At 41.1% G+C, this 20,488-nt stretch overlaps 3 protein-coding genes and 1 pseudogene across 9 annotated transcripts in view; 3 read left to right on the top strand and 1 right to left on the bottom strand.

The window, feature by feature from the left end:
* MTRF1 (mitochondrial translation release factor 1) overlaps positions 1-10,598 on the top strand; it is a 55,457-nt gene extending 44,859 nt beyond the window's left edge. For 5 of the 7 annotated variants that reach the window (XM_038569658.1, XM_038569660.1, XM_038569659.1 and 2 more), the window contains one exon: positions 4,059-4,398. In XM_038569658.1, the coding sequence (XP_038425586.1) occupies positions 4,059-4,172 (114 nt within the window). In that variant the 3' untranslated portion in view covers positions 4,173-4,398. Of the gene's footprint in view, positions 1-4,026; positions 4,399-10,464 lie in introns of those variants that run through there. The other 2 variants (XR_005376293.1, XM_038569661.1) reach the window with 2 other exon arrangements.
* On the bottom strand, positions 808-11,094 carry LOC119865194 (40S ribosomal protein S20-like). Its single transcript, XM_038569665.1, has 3 exons — positions 10,481-11,094; positions 6,080-6,084; positions 808-819 (listed from the first exon to the last, which is right to left on the bottom strand). The coding sequence occupies exon 1, from the start codon at positions 10,844-10,846 to the stop codon at positions 10,487-10,489; it is 360 nt and encodes a 119-aa protein (XP_038425593.1). The 5' UTR covers positions 10,847-11,094; the 3' UTR covers positions 808-819; positions 6,080-6,084; positions 10,481-10,486.
* Positions 11,095-11,308: 214 nt separating this feature from the next.
* LOC119865193 lies at positions 11,309-14,741 on the top strand (annotated as a pseudogene).
* A 1,476-nt stretch (positions 14,742-16,217) lies between these two features.
* On the top strand, positions 16,218-20,248 carry KBTBD7 (kelch repeat and BTB domain containing 7). Its single transcript, XM_038569657.1, has one exon. The coding sequence runs from the start codon at positions 16,501-16,503 to the stop codon at positions 18,538-18,540; it is 2,040 nt and encodes a 679-aa protein (XP_038425585.1). The 5' UTR covers positions 16,218-16,500; the 3' UTR covers positions 18,541-20,248.
* Positions 20,249-20,488: the final 240 nt, after the last annotated feature.

The following is a 20,488-nucleotide window of genomic DNA, read 5'->3' on the forward strand; positions in this document are numbered from 1 at the left end:
ACCCACAGCTGTTCTTTAAGTAGCCCCACCATACGCCCTTTCCCACTTTGAATCTCTTGCAGGAATGGCTTAGGCCTTTATAAGGGCTCACCTATTTAGGTCAGGCCCACCCCAATAATATTCCTTTTGAATGACTCAGCATCAACTGATTAATCACCTAATCACTGGAGTGAAATCCCATCATAACACAGCTTCTGCCTCCATGTAAGGGAGAGAATTCTGCAAGGTGTGTACACCAGGGGGCATCTTCGAGGTCTGCCTACCACGATGGATTGTTCTTTAGATTCAGGAGTTATAATTATGCTGTTGGGGAAAGACCCTGCCAACATGGTTTGAACATTAACTTAACTAAATCCCATTTGGCCAGACAACTGCCGTTAATACGTTCATAATGAAGCATAGGAAAATTCGCCTTTTGCTTCCCCTGAGGGGAAAAATGAACCGGTTCTCATAAAGAACTGTGTACAAAAGGCAAGATTTTGATTTTTTTTTTCCTTGATGCCATCTGATACGTAGGGCTTCTTTCACTTGACTTTGTCCCATTCTGTACTCAAAATTAAAGTCCTAATTTTACAAAGGAAATGTCTGTGTTTTTCAAATGTTTAAAAATTTCTGTGTATCTTATGCCACTTCTCCTGTCTTCTCAGCAATTTAAGACTGTCTCAAATAGGAACATAATAGCCTTGTCAAAAAAGAGAAAATATTTGCTAACTTCCCTTTCCTCAGGAAACACACATAATAACCAAACAGATTTGGCCATATTGTTCTGATTACACCATATTCTTTCTGCTGTTTTTCTGGTAGTGGCGACGCTGTTCCCTGAGACGGCTGCATTCTTACAGCCGGTAATATTTTTTAGAATAGCCCTTGGGTCTCCAGTTAGTATTCAGTCTTGAAACAGACGCAGGTTAAGTGGCTCTTACAGTTATAAAATGTCTGGCTTTTGGCTAACATGTTATAATAACTAAACTAGCATGCCAGACTCAGAAATAATAAGGGAAATTATATTTGTGTGCTCTCGTAATGATTAACCAGCCTACTGGGAAGGAAAAATACCATCCCATATTAGTGAAAGGAGAACGTTTGGAAATGTCATGGAAAAAATGTAGTACAACATTAAAATCTGTATGAAGGACAGGAAAGAGACGAGTAGGATTGAATAACTTAGGGACAGAATAGCTGTAGATAAGGCAGGAAAAGCAATAAGGGCCTTAACCCCGGGGGTGGGCAACAACCATAGAAAAGAATGGAAGGAGTGGAGAGGAAAAAAAGTGGCTGTCTGTTTGGGGGACTCAGCTCAGCTCAGCCCTGATCCTTTATCTTAGAGCCTGAATTTCTCCCTACTCCATTTATATAGTTCTTGATGAAGCTGCTCTGCTCTGACAGCATCATGATCCTGACCCAAGACAATAATTGGTTTGTTTGGGGGAGGAAATCCGAACAAGCCCCCGCCAATGAGTTCCTTCCTTGCGTTTTTAAGCTGGAGACAAAGAGGGCCATTCTGTCGGCTAAAACTGACATGTGTAAAATTTACAAGAGGTTAGAAGCCACATTTCCAAACCATGAGGTGAAAGCAATGTTCAGTAAGAGATGAAGCTGATATTGAAAGGAGCAAAAATAGAACCGGATGGAAAGAATCTTGACGAGAGTAATCCCGGCCTCCATCTATTCCTGTGGCCAGCTTCATTCCCAGGGTGGTGGCAGTAGCCTTTCCATTCCTACCCTTGGGTTCTATGAGATCACCTTGTATTCTTAGTATGAGTTATCTTGTAGGTGATTTTATTTTTATTTATACTCATCTAGATCATAGGCACAGACTACCTGTAATACATCGTTTTTATGCTGTTTCTCAAAGTCCTTGTGCAAATTCCTTAACATCAGCCTGTCTCCTGCCCTGCATTGGAAATTTCCCCTCACCCTCTCCTGGCTCTGTGCTTTGTTTCCATGCCTTTCTTCAGCCTCATTTCTTTTGACTGAAATGCTCTGCTTGTCTCAATTTGGAGAAATACTGTTCTCTTTTTATGACCTAACGCAAACTTTTTTCTTCCTAAATTATTTCCTGTTGCCACCTTCTTCTTAAAATTAACGTTACAACCCTCACTTGCTTCTTTTTTAATTTCTTGCCCTGATTGTGGTCCCTAGCTCTGTCCCTAGATGATGAGCTTCCGAAGGTTAGGAACCACAAGTCCTTCATCTTTGGTCTTTGTACTCTGGCTAATCCAATCAAACTCTAGTTAATCCAATCAAACTCTGGTTAATCCAATCAAACTCTAAATGTGATGAGATTATCAGTTAAGAGTGATAATCTTTTTAACATAATTTCCAAATGATGAAATCACCTTGGCAATACCATGATAATTTGAGCTCCGGGCATGCTGGTTTTATAAGCAATTTCCATCTTATGCTCCAAATGGTATAAATTTTAATTTTAAAACTTCATCATGGGGCTTTTGCTTTACTTTTAAAGTTAATTGATGTTTTAATATATGCTGGTGTTTTGTGGAATACAAAGATAGTAAGGCATCTTTTCTCCTACAATTTAACTTGAGAAGTGAATGTATACACTTAACCTAAAATTCAACTGTAAGACCATTCAAGAAGTACCAAATATAAAATTAGTTAATGCCAGGGAGTTGGGTGGTATAGTCGGTTGAGGGCTTGGCTCTTGGTTTCAGCTTGGGTCGTGATCCAAGCTCGGTACTTGTATCAAGCCCCAATTTGGGCTCCATGCTGAGTGCAAAGTCTGCTTGAGACTCTTTCTCCCTCTTGCTCTGCCCCTCCTCCCTGCTCTCTCTCTCTCTCTCTCTCTCTCTGAAATAAAATCTTTCAAAAAAAAATTTAGTTCACTCCTACATCAAAACTTCAAATGTTCTGTGTTCCAGATGCTGACATAGAAATATTTCCATTAAGCCAATGTCTAGATTTTGAACATTTCTAAAATACAAGACTACTAATTCACTGTTCCCAACAACTCTGTTACACAGAATTTCTATAACACGGGAAAGGTACATAAAGTTACTATTTTAGTGATGAACTGTAGGGAAGACTACAGAAAGGTCTAACAACCTTTTCACCCAGTAGACTTATTTGAGGTAAACATAAGCAGAGTATTTTTCTGAACTTTTTATTTAGAAATGTTCAAGTATATACATTTAAAGACTGGTTCAATATACACCCTATACCTAGATGCAACAGTTGTTAATATTTGCCTTCTCTTCCTTCTGCCTCCTATGTTGCTGGTGAGCCATTTGAAAGCAAGTTGCAGACCTCAAGACGCTTGTCCCCTAAATGTTTTGGCATAAATATTTTCTTCGTCACACAGGGCTTCTAGATTTTAAAACTGCCGTATTTCCAATTTGAGAAAAAAACAAAACTAATAAAAGCCACTTATGGATTAAATAAAATTTAAATTTGAGGGTTGGTATGAGAAATGTGAGCTGAAATGGTCTGGGGAGGGCCAGAGGATTTGGGGAGCAGAGGTTAGCAAGGAGCAGGTGTGCGTGTTAATGTGGCAGCAAGGTGCCTGGGGCGTTGATTGAGGCATTTCAGTCTTTTTTGCCCTTGGGAAATAATGTGTTATGAATGAAAAGGGTAGGATTTTCAGGACAAGACTAGGAAAGCCTTATCTTTTCTGGGAAACAGAAAGAGAAGGGATTCAGCAAACATCATCCCAAAGGTAGTTTGAGATCCTAGAACCCTGTTGTTAGGAAAGTCAAGCAAAGGAGAGAAGTGGTCAATTTCAAGTTGATTCAGATCTCCTTTGTTTTGTTGTCTCCAGAGTTGTTGGAAAGAGTCAACTCCCAAAAGATTGATTTTTAAACAAAATGCTAATGTAAACAATGAAAGAAAGAATAGAATTCCATTTACTCGTTTGGATACACTTTTTATAAGAAGCCAGTATAACTGCAAGTGTTCATTATATTATAGAACCACTTTAGTAACCAATTATTGCTATTAAATAATGACTGTAAAGAAACAAAGTAAATATACATTTAATTCTTTGCTTTGTTTCTCCTTTATTTCTAGTAATCAGGTTTTTATAATCCCTCTTCTCCCAGGAATTTCTTTGTGGGGAGAAGTGTCTGGATCAGCTAATTCAGAGACTGCTTCATTCAGCGGATGAAGAAGCCATTACTGAATTTTTGGATGAAAACCTAAAATTGGGAAAATAAATGCAGATTTATTATTTATTATTATACAAATGAAATGGACCTGTATCACGAAACAGCTGTTCATAAAGTACAGCTAAAATTGCACAGTACGTACAAATATATTTTTTAATGAATTAAGTCACAATTCTTGACCTAAGAGCTTGTAAAGTATAGCCCAACTCTTCAAGCAGAAAACAAGTGTGCATTGTTAAAAAGAGAAATAAAGTATTGAGAATTGATTATATGATACAGGTTTATAGACTTTGTAAACCCCTATTTCAAGAAAAAGTATTGTTAATCATGTTAAAATTAGGCTTTAAACTGCTACTTTTTTTTTTTTTTTTTATTCATAAGAGACAGAGAGGGAGGCAGAGGGTGAGGCAGGCTCCCCGAGGAGCAGGGAGCCTGATGCAGAGCTCAATTCCAGGACCCTGGGATCACGACCTGAGCCAAAGGGAGATGCTCAACTGACTGAGCCACTCAGGTGCCCCTAAACTGCTACTTATAAATAAAAAGTACATAAAAGTTGTGAGAAATAGGAGTCAGTAACATTGACATCTCCAGGTTACAGACTGTTGAGCTCTATGAGAATGAAACAAATTCTATAAACTACAAGCCAATATTTAAAATAAACTGTCTGCTTGGCTTTTAGTTCTTATTTTTCTTTGGCTTAATTTATGAGCATCAACAGATGTAGTATAAAGTGACTAATTCTCTATGCCTGGTTTTGTGCAGTGATGCACACAGAACCCAGTCCTTACCTCACAAAGCTTCTAGCTGAGTGACAGAGCCAAAAGGGAAACCACCAACTCTAATACAAAGTGACAGGATATATTTGGTAGTTGTTCTCAGGAAGTTTCTTGAGTAAAAAAGAGAGGGGTTATTATTGTAGATATTCCTCTTTTTTTTTGTTTTTTTTTGTTTGTTTGTTTGTTTGTTTGTTTTATTGTAGATATTCCTGAGAGAGAAATTATATACCAAGGAAAGACTGGCTAAAGTAGAGTTTTAAGACCAATGGAATTAGGAGGTAAACATAAAGTGAATTTTTTCCCCTCAGTTTTTTATTTTGAAAGTTTTCAAGCACATGGAAAAAGTTTTTTAAATAATTTTTAAGAAATAGTGCAATGAACTACTAGGTATTTCAGATACAGAAATACAGATTCAAAGGGGTACATGCACCCCAGTGTCTATAGCAACATTATCAACAATAGCCAAACTATGGAAAGAGTTCAAAGAATGGATAAAGAAGATGTAGTAATATATACAATGGAATATTACTCAGCAACCACAAAGAATGAAATCTTGCCATTCACAACAATGTGGATGAAGCTAGAGAGTATTATGCTAAGTGAAGTCAGTCAGAGAAAAACAGATACCGTATGAGCTTACCCATATGTGGAATTTAAGAAAGAAAATAGAAGAACATATGTGAAGGGGAAAAAGAAAAAAAGGAGAGAGGGAAACAAGCCATAAGAGATTCTTAATCATAGAGAACAAACTGAGGGTAGATGGAGGGATATGGGTAGGTGATGGGCTATATATGGGATGGGGATTAAAGAGGGCACTTGTGATGAGCACTGGGTGTTCTATTGAATCAATGAATTCCACTCCTGAAATTACTATGTTAACTAACTAGAATTTAAATAAAAATTTGAAAAGAAAAAAAGGAAATAGAGACAAACCAAAGCAAGCAACGAACAATATATACCCTAGAGTTCTATTACCATTTTGCTACAGTAGTTGTTTTTTGCTCTCTCTGCACACATACACATACATAGGATGGTTATTCGACCATTTAAAAGTTAGTTGCAGACCTTGTAACACCACACCAAAATATCTCAGCATAGCCTGAGAATAAGGACATTTGCCTACAAAATCGTAACTCCATTATTACACTGAATTGTACAATAATCATGATTATACAATACGATCTACTATCTATCGCATATTAAAATTTCTTTAGTCTTTTTAGTTGTTTTGTTAGTTTTGTGCAATCCAGGATCCAACCAAGATTCACACATTGTATTTGGTTGTATGTCTTTGGTGTTTGAATTAATCCCCCAACCTTTTTTTCCACACAACGAAGAGTGTGGAAGAGTCCCATAAGGGGATCCCTGGGTGGCTTAGCAGTTTGGTGCCTGCCTTTGTCCCAGGGCGTGATCGTGGAGTCTCGGGATCGAGTCCCACATCAGGCTCCCTGCATGGAGCCTGCTCCTCCCTCTGTCTGTGTCTCTGCCTCTCTCTCTCTCTCTCTGTGTGTCTCCCGTGAACAAATAAAATCTTAAAAAAAAAAAAAAAAAAGTCCCACAAGGTTATTTTATAGAATGACCTACATCCAGGTTTGTCTGGCTGCTTCCTCAAGGTATTGGTAACTTTTATGCACCCCCTCAATGTACTATAAAGTAATATTAAATCTAAAAATTGGGCAGCCCTGGTGGCTCAGTGGTTTAGCACCACCTTCGGCCCAGGGCGTGATTTTGGAGACCTGGGATCGAGTCCCACGTCGGGCTCCCTGCATGGAGCCTACTTCTCCCTCTGCCTGTGTCTCTGCCTCTCTCTTTCTCTCTCTCTGTCTCTCATGAATAAATAAATAAAATAAATAAAATCTTAAAAAAAAATAAAATTCAATTCAGTTAACACATTTGGCAAGATTACTTCCTAGGTAATGTGAAATTTGTAGTTTATCATGTCAGAAGTGCCACTATTAGTGATGCTAAGTTTGGAAATTCAAACAGCTCCATTATGTTAGATGTTCTTCGTAATAATCAGTATGTAATCTGTGGGGTAATACTTTGGCATTATATGAGCATTTGATTCCTCCTTAGTGCTGGCAGCTTCTCAGATGACCCCAGTAATCTAGTTCTTGGCATTTATGCGCCTATGTAATTTGGTCCCTTTGGACAGGAACTGAATTTGTTGACTATCTTCTAATACATAGAATGTGATAGAAGGGGTAGGATTGTCACTTCCAATATCAGGTTATAAAAAGACTTGCTGTCTGGCTCTGTCTCTCCGGCTCTGCCTCTCTTTCTGGCCCCTCACACTGTTGCTGGGTAGACTGTGGAGACCTCCAGGCCTCAAGGCCTCCACCCAGCATGGTCCCCGAGATGTCACCAGAGGCTCCTGGTCTCATCACAAGAAAGAATTCAAGGCCAGACCATTCACAACGGTTGAGCAGTGCAAGTAGGAAAGTTTATTAAAGTGAGTACACCTCAAAATGTGAGAGCAGGTGAGTTCAAAGGAGGCTAGTGGAGTATTTATTACTTGGGGAGGGGACCTTGTGGGGAGCAGGTTTTTGTGCCTTTTCTCCTTACTTGGTCAAGGTTTCTGGGCTTTGTCTTGGGCCTGTCTGGTTTGATCCAGCTTCTTGTAGCTTTGTTTTTGGAGTACTGCCCAGGTTTCTAATCCCAACCCCCCCCAACCCCCCAACCCCACCCCCGTAGCTGGCCTTAACTCCCACTTTGCTGGCCTGCAGGCATCCTGTTAAAACCTAACTAACTTCCTACCCTAACAACACTGGTGGAAGCAAGGTGATGTGAGCAGCTCTGTGGAATGCCCACATTGTGACAGAACTAAGGCCCTTGTTCCAGCAGCTCTCAAGGAACTGAAGTCTGCCAACTAGCACGTGTGTGAACTGCGAAGCAGATCATCAGCCCTAGTGGTGTTTTGAAATGACAGTGGTCCTAGTCAGCTGCTTAACTATCATTTCACAGAAGCCCTTGAGCCAGAGGCATACCACTAAGCTACTCTAGGATACCTAACTCTTAGAAATTGAGTAAATTGGGCAGCGGTTTGGCGCCTGCCTTTGGCCCGGGGCGCGATCCTGGAGACCCGGGATCGAATCCCACGTCGGGCTTCCGGTGCATGGAGCCTGCTTCTCCCTCTGCCTGTGTCTCTGCCTCTCTCTCTCTCTCTCTCACTGTGTGCCTATCATAAATAAATAAAAATTAAAAAAAAAAAGAAATTGAGTAAATTAATGTTTTATGTGGGTTTTTTTGTGTTTTGTTTTTTAAGATTTTACTTATGTATTTGACAGAGCACTGGCAGGCAGAGGGAAAGGAAGGAAGCAGGGGAGCCTGACTCAGGGCTGGATCCCCAGGACTCTGAGTTCATGACCTGAGCTGAAGGAAGCCATTCAACCGGCTGAGCCACCCAGGCGCCCCAGAAATTAATGTTTTTAGCTGCTAATTTGAGGGTAATTTGTTACACCAAAGTACGTCATGAATACACCCAGTGGCCTTTCATCTCATTGATTTAACATTAATTAGTGATTCTTGCTTTGCCTGAATCAGTTACAAAATGGTGATGTTCTTGTTCTTCCTACATTAATAGCTGGCATTCTTTAAAGAAACCTTTCCTTTGTTTTTCCTCTCACTTTCTCTGAGGTGAGAGATAATTTAATCCTATTTGGATCAATAGCATTATTATTTCCCCAGGGGTAAACATTGCCCTCTAAAATAATTGATGTCTCTGGAGAATCTGATTTAATTTGAAATAACATTCAATTAAATAGGGAGTTTCAGGATAAACGTTAGAAACTGATTTTTATTGTCAAGTATTTTATATAATAGAAGCCTTTATCCTGGGGCATCTGGCTGGCTCTGTCAGCAGATCATGCAACTCTTGATCTAGGGACCCTGAGTTTGAGCCCTACATTGGGTGTAGACATTACTTAAAAAAATAAATAAACTTAAAAAATTGACTTGGCTTCTGGTCTCATCACAAGAAAGAATTCAAGGACAGACCATTCACAATGGTTGAGCAGTGCAAGTAGGAAAGTTTATTAAAGTGAGTACACCTCAAGATGTGAGAGCAGGTGAGTTCAAAGGAAGCTGGTTAAGAAACATTTGTCTAAGGATATGTGAATTAAAACTGTCTGAATCAAGGCAAAATGAAGATCGTTTAATTTGCTATACAATGTCAAGTGTGAGATCACATGTCATTTTTAAAATTTTTTTCAGAAAAACATCACTAAATACATAAACTCCAAAACATGGTATCTGCAAAAATTCATCTATTTAAGGAACTGAAAAATTGTAAAAGGAAAAAGGGCATTGATTTGTTCTATTCATTCAATGGTCAGTATTAACATTCTGTACATTCCAAGGAAGGCAGACTCTTAAGAGGGAATGAGGACAAAAAGAAAAGTGCTTCTGCAAACAAAGGGAGGCTCCACCTTCCGGAAAAGAAGTCCAGACCTTCCTCCCACCACCAAGGTCTTTGCCCTTCCCTCATTCTCCAGCTCTGGCTTTTCCTTGAAGCACATGTGTTATTTGGAGGGAAAAAAAATCAAAAGTTGGAACTATGAACCTATAAAAATCTTGGGTGGTGTTTTTTCTCAAACCTCTGTATATGTACAGATAAACATATATATGGGAAGATCCCATGATGTAGACTTTAATTCAGAAGGCCTGGGGCCTGTTGTTCTGCATTTCCACAATCCAGTTCATTGCCACAAGCTTCCAGATGATGGTGGTGATTCTGACTCACAAACAACACTTGGAGCAGCAAAGATCTAGGATATCTGTTATTCAATGAGTACTCTCAGTTGTTACACATGAGTTTCTGTTGAATTTGTAATCCTGCTTCATTCAGATACACCAATTAGTCTCCCAAACTAGGAAGATACACTTGACATCTTTTAACTGTTAGTAGAAAAATGTTAAGAATCAACTTATAAGCCAATGATAAATCAGGGTTCTTGTAAAAAAAAAAAAAAAGCCTAAGTTTATTACTTCAGATGCACAGCACCTTTAGAGTACCAAAGAATAATAAACTTTATTTTTCCTTTTTTAAAGATTATGTTTATTCATGAGAGACAGAGAGAGGCAGAGACAGGCAGAGGGAGAAGCAGGCTCCCTATAGGAAACCTGATGTGGGACTCGATCCCAGGACCCTGGGGCACAACCTGAGCCAAAGGCAGATGCTCAACCACTTGAGCCACCCAGGTGACTCAACAAATTTTATTTAGAAATAAATTTAGATATTTTTAATTGACTTTGAAATTTAGTCAAAGAATCTAACATCAACAAACTGCTACAGTCAAAAAATCTAAAAGAAACTACTTTTTTTTTAAAGATTTTACTTGGCAGAGAGAGAGAGCACAAATGGGTAGTGGCAGGCAGAGGGAGAGGGAGAAGCAGGCTCAACTGCTCCGAGCAATGCTCAACTGACTGAGCCACCCAGGTGCCCAAGAAACTATCTTTAAAAGCATTTGATTTTTGTGTTAGGGGTCAATAGTGATTAGGAGGATGTGGAAGGGGGGGTTGCCTCGGGGATGCTGGTAATGTCTTTTTTTTTTTTTTAACAACAGATAATTTATTAAAAAGGTTGATTTAAGCATCTGCGATGGTGACTTCAACCTCGACTTCAGGCTCAATACTGATGGAGGTAATCTGCTTAACAATCTCAGAAGGATTGTGCAGATCAATGAGTCGCTTGTGGATCCTCATCTGAAAACGATCCCAAATCTTAGAACCTTCACCACAAGGAGTCTGTCTTGTAGTGATTTTCAGAGTCTTGGTAGGCATCCGCACTGGTCCTTTCACTTTGAGATTCTTTTCCTTTGCACCTCTGATCAAGTCAGCACACACCTTTTCCAAAGATTTGACGTTGCGGCTGGTTAGAGTAATTCTAATTCGGTGAATCGCCACCTCTGGTTCTACGGGTGTCTTCCCAGTGTCTTTAAATGCCATGGCTGCGGCGTGGCTTCCTGACCGACTTGTTCCTCAGCGAACAGCGGTGAGTCAGGAGCAGGGGTGGGGCACCCTGAGCTCCGCTCTAGCTGCGACCGCATCTTCCTCAAAGAGCTGGTAATGTCTTATTTCTTAACCTGAGTTGTGTTACACACAGGTGTATTCATTTTGTGACAATTCATTGCATTCACCCAGGCACCTGGGTGGCTCAGTCAGTTGGGCATCTCATCTGCCTTTGGCTCACCTTATGATCCTGGGGTCCTGGGATCGAGTCCTGTATCAGCCTGCTCAGCTCAAATGAATAAACAAAATCCTAAAAAAAAAAATTTCATTGCATTTATAATTTTTATTTGTTCACTTTTTATTTGTTCAATTTGAAACAAGTTAGCTGTTACTATATAATGTGGAACACAAGTCATGTCCTAGGCTGCTCACTCACTAGGCCCTCTCCGACTGAACAAGAGTAGACCCATCAAAAGCTCTTATAGTAGCCAGTGACTGATGGCAGTGAGTTGTTTTGGATATAGAAATAAAAGAGTGAACAGTTTGAAGACTATTTAAAAATGAGAGTGAAAAATAATACAGTTGGGGCCCAGAATGACAAGCTAGCAGCCCCTGAGTGCACACAGGACCTGAATTAGAGGTCGTGGAGAGAAAGGGGCCATATTTTCATGTGGTGGAAGGAGGTGGCAGTGGAGACTTCCGTATAAATGGCACTGAAGCCTAAATTCTGGGGAGGTGAGTGAATGCTGTGCTTTTATGGGCTTCTTTATGAAACAAAGTGTGTAGAGGTTGCCATAAAGAACAAACAAGTGAAATACTATATACATTACAGTGGTTGGGATGAAGGGCTTCCAGAAAGCAGAGTACTCAGATGCACAATCTACAGAAAAAGAATTTCGAGAAGTCAGACACACACATACACAAAGATGTCAATCGGGAGCAACGTTCAGAGGGGAAGAGGGGGGTTGCCCCAGGAAAGAGGACGTGTGATCTGTAAAGGGAATGTTGAAATCACCCAGAAATGAAAATGGTGGCAGTACCAGGGAGATGCCTCAGCCTCAGAAGAAAAAGGCCAGAGTAGATCTGCTGTTGGAAACATTCATGAACACAGTTGAAGTTAGAGATTTCTGCAGAACTAAAACTATGGATTGCTAATGACTGAGGCATAATTACCAGGCAAAAACAGTTCTATCTTCTTGTCAAGAAGAATATGGATCCCATTGTAAAGGATTATGCAAATTGTAAGAAATCTTAAGGAAACACAAAAAATAAGGACTATGCTATTAAGGAAGTTGTGGCAGGAATTTAGAAAATACTGGAATATAATGTTGACTGCTCAGCTACACTACAAATTTAAAAGACCCCAGTATGCGAAATCCTCAAAGATTGCCCGGAGTCAACTTTGTCCGGCATATATGGAGTGCCACATCTACTGAGAAATGGAGCAGTGTTGACCTATACACCTCTAGATGAAGAGATTCTTACTCAGTGACTGAATGATCTTCCTGGCAGAGAATTCTGCAACTTTATTTAGTACCAGTAGCTATGAAGTGGCTCCTCCTAAGAGAAGATATCGTTTATAGTAAATTAAATGCACAGATCTTAAAGGACAGTTGAGTTGGCAATTCCATACACCCGTGTAACCACCAACCCAAGCAAGAGGAGAACATTTGCATCACCCCCTGAAACTTCCCTTGTGTTGCTTTCCAGTTGATCCAGCAATCTGCCAAAACCCCTTCTCCCAACAGTGGCAGCCTCTAATATGATTTTTTTTCTTCTAAAATGATTTATATTCACCATAACTTATTTTCACTATTCTGGAACTTCACCCAAATGGTCATAAGCTGTGTACTCATATATCTCTGGCTTCTTTAGCTCAACATAAAAAGTTTTGAAACCTCATATTATGGCATATATCAAAGGTGGTTTCTTTTTTTATTTCTGAGTAGTATTCCACTGTGTGAATAATACCACAATTAATCTTTTTCATTCCCCTATTGATGCACATGTGGATTGTTTCCAATTCTGGCTATGACAGATAAAGTTACTATGAACATCTTGCACAAGTCTTTTGTGGACATATATTTTAATTTCCCTTGGGCAAATAAATGCTTAGGAGAAATTACTGAAAGTTTAACATCCAAAGAAACTACCAGTTTTCTAAAATGGGTATACCAAATTATTATTCCTATATTAGTATATGAAGGTTCCAAAGGCTCCCTATCATCACTAACATTTAGTGTTTTTGACCTTTTTAAAATTTAGCCATTGTTGTGGGTATGCAGTGTATTCTCATCAACTTAGTTTGCATTCATCTAAGGATGAATGACATTGAACAGCTTTCTCATGTTTTTATTGAATATTTGGTTTAAGTATTACAAATATTTTTTAGGTTTTATTTATTTAATCTCTACAGCCAAAGTGAGACTCAAACTCACAACTCCAAGATTAATAAGAGTCGCATGCTCTTCCTACTGAAGCAGCCGGGTGCCCTTATAAATTAAAAAAAATAATTGTGTGTGTGTGTATGTGTATTGCAGACTGTGGCTTGTCTTTTTTTCACTGCCTTTTGAAAGGCAAAAGCTTGTAGTTTTAAGTTCATTTTATAGTTTTTTGTTTTATGATTAGTGTTTTTTGTATCCTAAGATCCAGAAGAAAGAAGCAGAGATAGTCTAGGTTTTCTTTTAGAAACGTTATAGTTTTCATTTCTTTGTTTAATATTGAGATCCATTTAGAATTAATTTTGTGTGTGTGGTATAAGCTAAGAGTCAAAATTATTTTTTTTCTTTTTTCTTTTTTTACATTGTGAACTGGTTGTTCGACACCATTTGTCGAACAGAGCTTCCTCTCCACAATGAATTGCAGTGATAACAATGCTGGGTTTCTAAAATTTTAAGTTCAGTTCCTCAGCTGAACTAGCCACATTTGAAGTACTTAAGAGCTACCTGTGGCTTCTGGCTACCTCCTCCTCAATCAGCACAAACATAAAATGTTCACAGGATCACAAATTTCTGCGGCAGCACTGCTCAAGACCTTAGGGCACTGCGTACTAAATACTTTTGGATTGTGTAAAAGGTAATCTAAACCAACTAACAAAGGGCAGATATAAGGAAGTTAAAAAATCACTGAAGTGATATGCAGTTCCTAAGGTAGTCAAATTCAAAAAGACAGAAAGTAGAATGGTGGTTACTAGGGAGTTGGGGGAAGGGGGGAAAGGAGAGTTACTGTGAATGGGTACAAAGCTTCAGTTCTGCAAGATGAAAAGAGCTCTGGAGATAGGTGGTGGTGATGGTTGCAAAACAAGGTGAATGTACTTAATGCCAGAGAATCTAAACAACTGTCTTAAAGAATTGTTTAAAATAGTAACTGTATATGTTGCCAGCATTAAAAACAAAAAAATTATTGTTTTTTTTCTCCCAGCTGTTTTAGTGCAATACTGATTGAAAGCAATCAGTAATGGTCCAATTCTCTCAAGTATATCTGAAGGATACCCAACAAAGGTACAGAGGAGATATTAGAGCTCAGTGCCCTGCTTAATAATGTTTCTCTACCCTGGAGTATTTCCAGTAGAAGGTCTTCAGTGAATAGGAAAGGAGAGCAGAACAATTTGAGTTACTCCCCTGCCCTGAGTTCTCTACCCACCAACCTACTACTAAAGATTTCACGAAATTATGCTAACGCATGACAAGCCAGTGGCAAGAGCAACATGATTTTTGAAGTAAAAGTTCCCTTAACACAAAACTCAATCTCTAAGCACTTGATATTGATGATTTAACGAAGAATGTGGATCAGTACATATAGAGAACACTTTTGTAAAGCATAGATTGAACTATATTAATTCAAAATACTGGGCAAATAAAATCTTTAATAAAAAGGGGGGGGGGGTCCAGATCCCTGGGTGGCTAGGTTGTTTAGCGCCTGCCTTTGGCCCAGGGCGCCTACTGGAGTCCCAGGATCGAGTCCCGCGTCGGGCTCCCTGCATGGAGCCTGCTTCTCCCTCTGCCTGTGTCTCTATGTCTATCATGAATAAATAAATAAAATCTTAAAAAAAAAATACTGGATAACCCAGGGGGCTCAGCAGTTTAGCGCTGCCTTTGGCCCAGGGCCTGATCCTGGAGACCCAGGATTGAGTCCTACATTGGGCTTCCTGCATGGAGCCTGCTTCTCTCTGTGTGTGTGTGTCTCATGAATAAATAAAATCTTAAAAAAAAAAACAAAAACAAAAAAAAAAAAACTGGGGCATGCATGAATACAGAGCTCTGAGGTCTGTTTGTTTAAATCTTTTAATCTACAACTCCCGTTTTTATCTCCTTGATAAAGATAACTACATAATCTTAGGCTGATTTGTGGAGAGGAAGGGAAACGAGCAGTATTAGACCAAAACATTCCTGCTAAAAGGTTACGAAAGGGCTTCTGGGTGGCTCAGCCGGTTAGGCGCCTGCCCGGGGTCCTGGGATCCGGCCCTATCAGCAGGGAGCCTGTAATCTCCCTCCCCCTCTGCCTGTCACTCCCCTGCTTGTGCATTCTCTCTCTAATAAGTAAATAAAAATCTTAATTTAAAAAAAAAGAAAAAAAAGCTTATGAAAGTAATCCTGCTCCCCCTGCGTAAATATTGATTTGGTGAGAGGTCAGCCCAGCTATGCATGTGCCTGAGCTGCCTGTTAGAGGCCTGAGCTGTATGTCAGAGGCCTGAGCCGCACGTCGGAGGCCTGAGCCGCACGTCGGAGGCCACCTCTCAACGCTGTTCGCCAGGACCTCATCCTTGTCCACGACACCCTAACGAACCTGTGGATCTCATTTAGTTCTGAAAAGATGGTGGTAGCCTTCAGAAGAACCCTTCAAAAGAAGCAACAGTAAAATTAAGATTCCTCACACAAATCGCTCACGGCTTCGCACGCGGGCACATTTTTAAAAACGCATTGGGAGACGCCACCAGTGGCTGAATCTGTATATTCCAGGCACTTGCAAGCATGTGATTAATCAGCAGGTATTCGCTGAAGCATCCTGGGACCTGCGCAAATCCACCTCGCTCCCACTCTCACATAATCCTATGAAAACTCGTATCCCCCGCTTTACAAAGAGGGGAAAGTTCTCAGAGAGAAGACCAATACCAAAACGGAGATTTTTTTTTTTTTTAAATAAAAAAGAACATCAAAGCCAAAGCTCTAAAACCAACAAACCCAGATTAACGCTTTTTCGAATTCTGTCAGCTAAAAGTCCGCCCGCCCGGAGAAACCTCGCGATATTCCTCGAACTACCACTCCCAGCGTGCACAGCGGCTCCGGCCCGCCCGCCGATCCCCTGGAGTCTGGAGGGGCCCCGGCATGCCTCGGGGCGCGAAAGGCAGCCTGGGAGCCGTAGTTCCGCTGGACGCCTACCGGTATTGCCAGCGCGGCAGTGGCGGCTCTCTCGGTTCCGTCCAGCCGGGTTCTGTAAGGCGAGCTGAGGCGGAGAAAAGGGCGCGGAACTGGAAGCGGGTGAGTCAGGCGCTGGCTACGCGATAAAGGGAGGCGGCACCGCGGCGCGGGGCTGAGTTGGGTAAGTGCGGCCCCTGCAGTCTCTTCAGGGAGAAGGCGAGGAGAGGGCGAGGAGGAGCCCGCGCCCGGTCCGTGCACCCGTTCTCGCCCTCGTACCCCGCCGCCATCTCCACCATGCAGTCCCGGGAAGAGGCTCCGCGCCCCCGCCGCCTGGCCAGTCCCCGCGGCGGCAGGCGGCCCAAGAGGATCTCCAAGCCCTCGGTCTCGGCTTTCTTCACGGGCCCGGAGGAGCTGAAGGACGCGGCTCACTCCGCAGCCCTCCTGGCGCAGCTCAAGTCCTTCTACGACGCGCGGCTGCTGTGCGACGTGACCATCGAGGTGGTGACGCCCGGCAGCGGGCCCGGCACCGGCCGCCTCTTCCCCTGCAACCGGAACGTGCTGGCGGCCGCGTGTCCCTACTTCAAGAGCATGTTCACGGGCGGCATGTACGAGAGCCACCAGGCGAACGTGACCATGCACGACGTGGACGCCGAGTCCTTCGAGGTGCTGGTCGACTACTGCTACACGGGCCGCGTGTCGCTGAGCGAGGCCAACGTGCAGCGCCTGTACGCGGCCTCCGACATGCTGCAGCTCGAGTACGTGCGGGAGGCCTGCGCCTCCTTCCTGGCCCGCCGCCTCGACCTGGCCAACTGCACCGCCATCCTCAAGTTCGCCGACGCCTTCGACCATCATAAGCTGCGATCCCAGGCCCAGTCCTTCATAGCCCACAATTTCAGGCAGCTCAGCCGGATGGGCTCAGTAAGGGAGGAGAGCCTGGCGGATCTGAGCTTGGCCCAGCTGCTGTCCATCCTGCGCCTGGATAGTCTAGACATCGAGAGCGAGCGGACCGTGTGTCACGTGGCCGTGCAGTGGCTGGAGGCGGCTCCCAAGGAGCGCGGACCCAGCGCTGCGGAAGTCTTCAAGTGTGTCCGCTGGACACACTTCAGAGAAGAGGATCAGGATTACCTGGAGGGGCTGCTGACCAAGCCCATTGTGAAAAAGTACTGTCTGGACCTTATCGAGGGGGCCCTGCAGATGCGCTATGGTGACAAGCTGTGCAAGGCTCTGGTGCCCAAACCAGATAGCAGCAGCAGCTGTGTTGTGCCCACAGCAGAAAACCCACCCCAGAGGCTGGGTATGTGTGCCAAGGAGATGGTGATCTTCTTTGGACATCCCCGAGATCCCTTTCTGTGCTACGACCCATACTCAGGGGACATTTACACCATGCCATCCCCTTTAACCAGCTTGGCTCACACCAAGACTGTCACTTCCTCAGCTGTCTGCGTCTCTCCAGACCATGACATCTACCTGGCCGCGCAGCCCAGGAAGGACCTCTGGGTGTACAAGCCAGCCCAGAATAGTTGGCAGCAGCTGGCCGACCGCCTGCTGTGCCGGGAGGGCATGGATGTGGCCTACCTCAATGGCTACATCTACATTTTGGGTGGGCGAGACCCCATTACCGGTGTTAAACTGAAGGAAGTGGAGTGCTACAGTGTCCAGAGAAACCAGTGGGCACTGGTGGCTCCTGTACCCCATTCCTTCTATTCGTTTGAACTAATAGTGGTTCAGAACTATCTTTATGCTGTGAACAGTAAGCGCATGCTCTACTATGACCCGGGCCACAATACATGGCTGAACTGTGCTTCTCTTAAACGTAGTGACTTTCAGGAAGCCTGTGTCTTCAATGATGAGATCTACTGTATCTGCGACATCCCGGTCATGAAGGTCTACAACCCAGCCAGGGGAGAATGGAGGCGGATTAGTAATATCCCCTTGGACTCAGAGACCCACAACTACCAGATTGTCAATCATGGCCAAAAGTTGCTCCTCATTACTTCTACCACCCCTCAGTGGAAAAAAAACCGGGTGACTGTTTATGAATACGATACTAGGGAAGACCAGTGGATTAATATAGGTACCATGTTAGGTCTTTTGCAGTTTGACTCTGGCTTTATTTGCCTCTGTGCTCGTGTTTATCCTTCCTGCCTTGAACCTGGACAGAGTTTTATCACTGAGGAAGATGATGCACGGAGTGAGTCTAGTACTGAATGGGACTTAGATGGATTCAGTGAGCTGGACTCGGAGTCAGGAAGTTCAAGTTCTTTTTCCGATGATGAAGTCTGGGTGCAGGTGGCACCTCAGGGAAATGCACAGGATCATCAGGGTTCTTTGTAAATATTTTGAAGCACTAAGATGTTTCTACTTCTATGGAATGTATCTTTAAAAGATATCCCTTCCTTTTCATGAAAAAAAAAATGTTGATTAGGACTGCAGATTTGGTTTAGAAAGGGTAACATTTGAATTACTAATGTAATGTTACAAAGTTAAACAGTCCATGAAATCAACCTATATGATAATTTATTATGCTAAAAGTCAAGATTAAAATATGCAAAAACAAACTATGTAACTGATTAGAATGCTTGGTGGTTTCTTGGTTGTTCGAGTATTTGTTGCACCAGTGGATTGTTTTGGTTAGTTTACACTGTTTATATTTTGATTATCTACGTTTGTCTTCTGTTAACGTTTTAATTCAACTTAGTGCCACAAGGAATTTAACTTTTTAATTTTTATAGTAGAAAATTGAACTAGAAATTGTTGGTAGGGTTTTGAAGGTTGTATTTTCTTTTAGAATAATGAAAGTAGTAGATTTCCCAAATTTTGAACTAGCCAGTTTCTAGTATTATAAGTTACTATCGTTTCTATCGTTTGTTAAATTTGGTGTGGTTTTCTCCCCTTCTGCAAAGAAAAAAAATTGGTTATATATATATATATATATATATAAATATATACATCCATCCAAATAGGGATTTCATTTTGATAATGTGCAGAATGGTCTTAAGAGCTCACAGAAAGTAAAAAAAAAAAAAAAAAAAAAAAAAATCAAGACTCCACTGCTTTAAAAGAAATTTCACTTTCAATTTTGGAATATAACATGTATTTCCTGAGTGCGGCCATTTTTCTGTCTTAAAAAACATTCATTCTAGTAGTGTCATCAATTATTTAAACACCCTTCTAAACCAAAAGAAAAAAGGTAACTTGCTTTGTAAGATCATATTTTTCATCTATACCTGATACACGCTTCATTGAATCAAAAGGAACGATCCTTTTTTTCACTGGACATGTGATTGAGTAATGTAAATGTTTATCCATTGGTCATGACTAGTCTTAAACAGTGTATATGCTTTCGTAAAATATTTTTGGCTGTATAGTTTCGGTTTTCATCTTAGAGGATTCTTCAGCAGGAAGTGATATATTCTTTACTGCTTTTGTGAGGTAATACTGGTTTTGAAAATATGTTTAAGCTGAAAAGAGTATTTTATTGAGGTCAGTCACTGTCCATCAACTATAAAATTAAATGCCAGCAGAGACCTTTAAAACTTCAGGCTGTGTATGGAACTGTTTTGTGTAGCATTGAAATGTTCTGTTGAGTTTTGTAAGTCACTGTATATGATTATCATCCCGAAGGTATTTTTGTATTAAAAGTTGACATCTAAAGAACATAACTGGATGATGCCATTTGGGGCCAATAGGGAAAGTTTATTTCCTGTAAAATATTTCCCTAGCAATGGTATACATGGTTATTTTATTAGGGTATTTGTATCTGTTCTGTATTTCTCTGTGAACCATGCTCCGGGCTTTGTGGGGTTTTGTTTTTGTTTTTGTTTGTCTTTTTGTTTGTTTTTGTGTCACTATAAAGTAAGGGAAAGTCCAGAACTAGAGACTGAGTCACACAAAACTGATACCGTTAAATACTGAGAAACAGAGATACTTACCTTTTTAAGGGTCTGTTAATACATATGATTGTCACAAAACACATCCATGATAAATGGTGTACATATATATATATATAGATACTTACAGGTTATAAATTTTTCTAAACTGACTTAGAATCCTCATTTTGCATCTTTGTTCAAAACGTTAATTCCTCTTACATATGTCTATTCTCTAGTGACCGAACACTAACACTAACATTTCTTATACCATGTCAGAGTACTGAGGACTGTGCCCCAGGATCGGGAACTGAATCTTGAATTTAAAAAAGAGAGAGAGAAAATAAATAAATAAATAAATAAATAAATAAATAAATAAATAAATAAATAAATAAATTAAAAAAAAATAAACA

The sequence above is a fragment of the Canis lupus genome, chromosome 22 (genome assembly GCF_011100685.1).
Source record: "Canis lupus familiaris isolate Mischka breed German Shepherd chromosome 22, alternate assembly UU_Cfam_GSD_1.0, whole genome shotgun sequence".
NCBI classification, from domain to species: domain Eukaryota; kingdom Metazoa; phylum Chordata; class Mammalia; order Carnivora; family Canidae; genus Canis; species Canis lupus.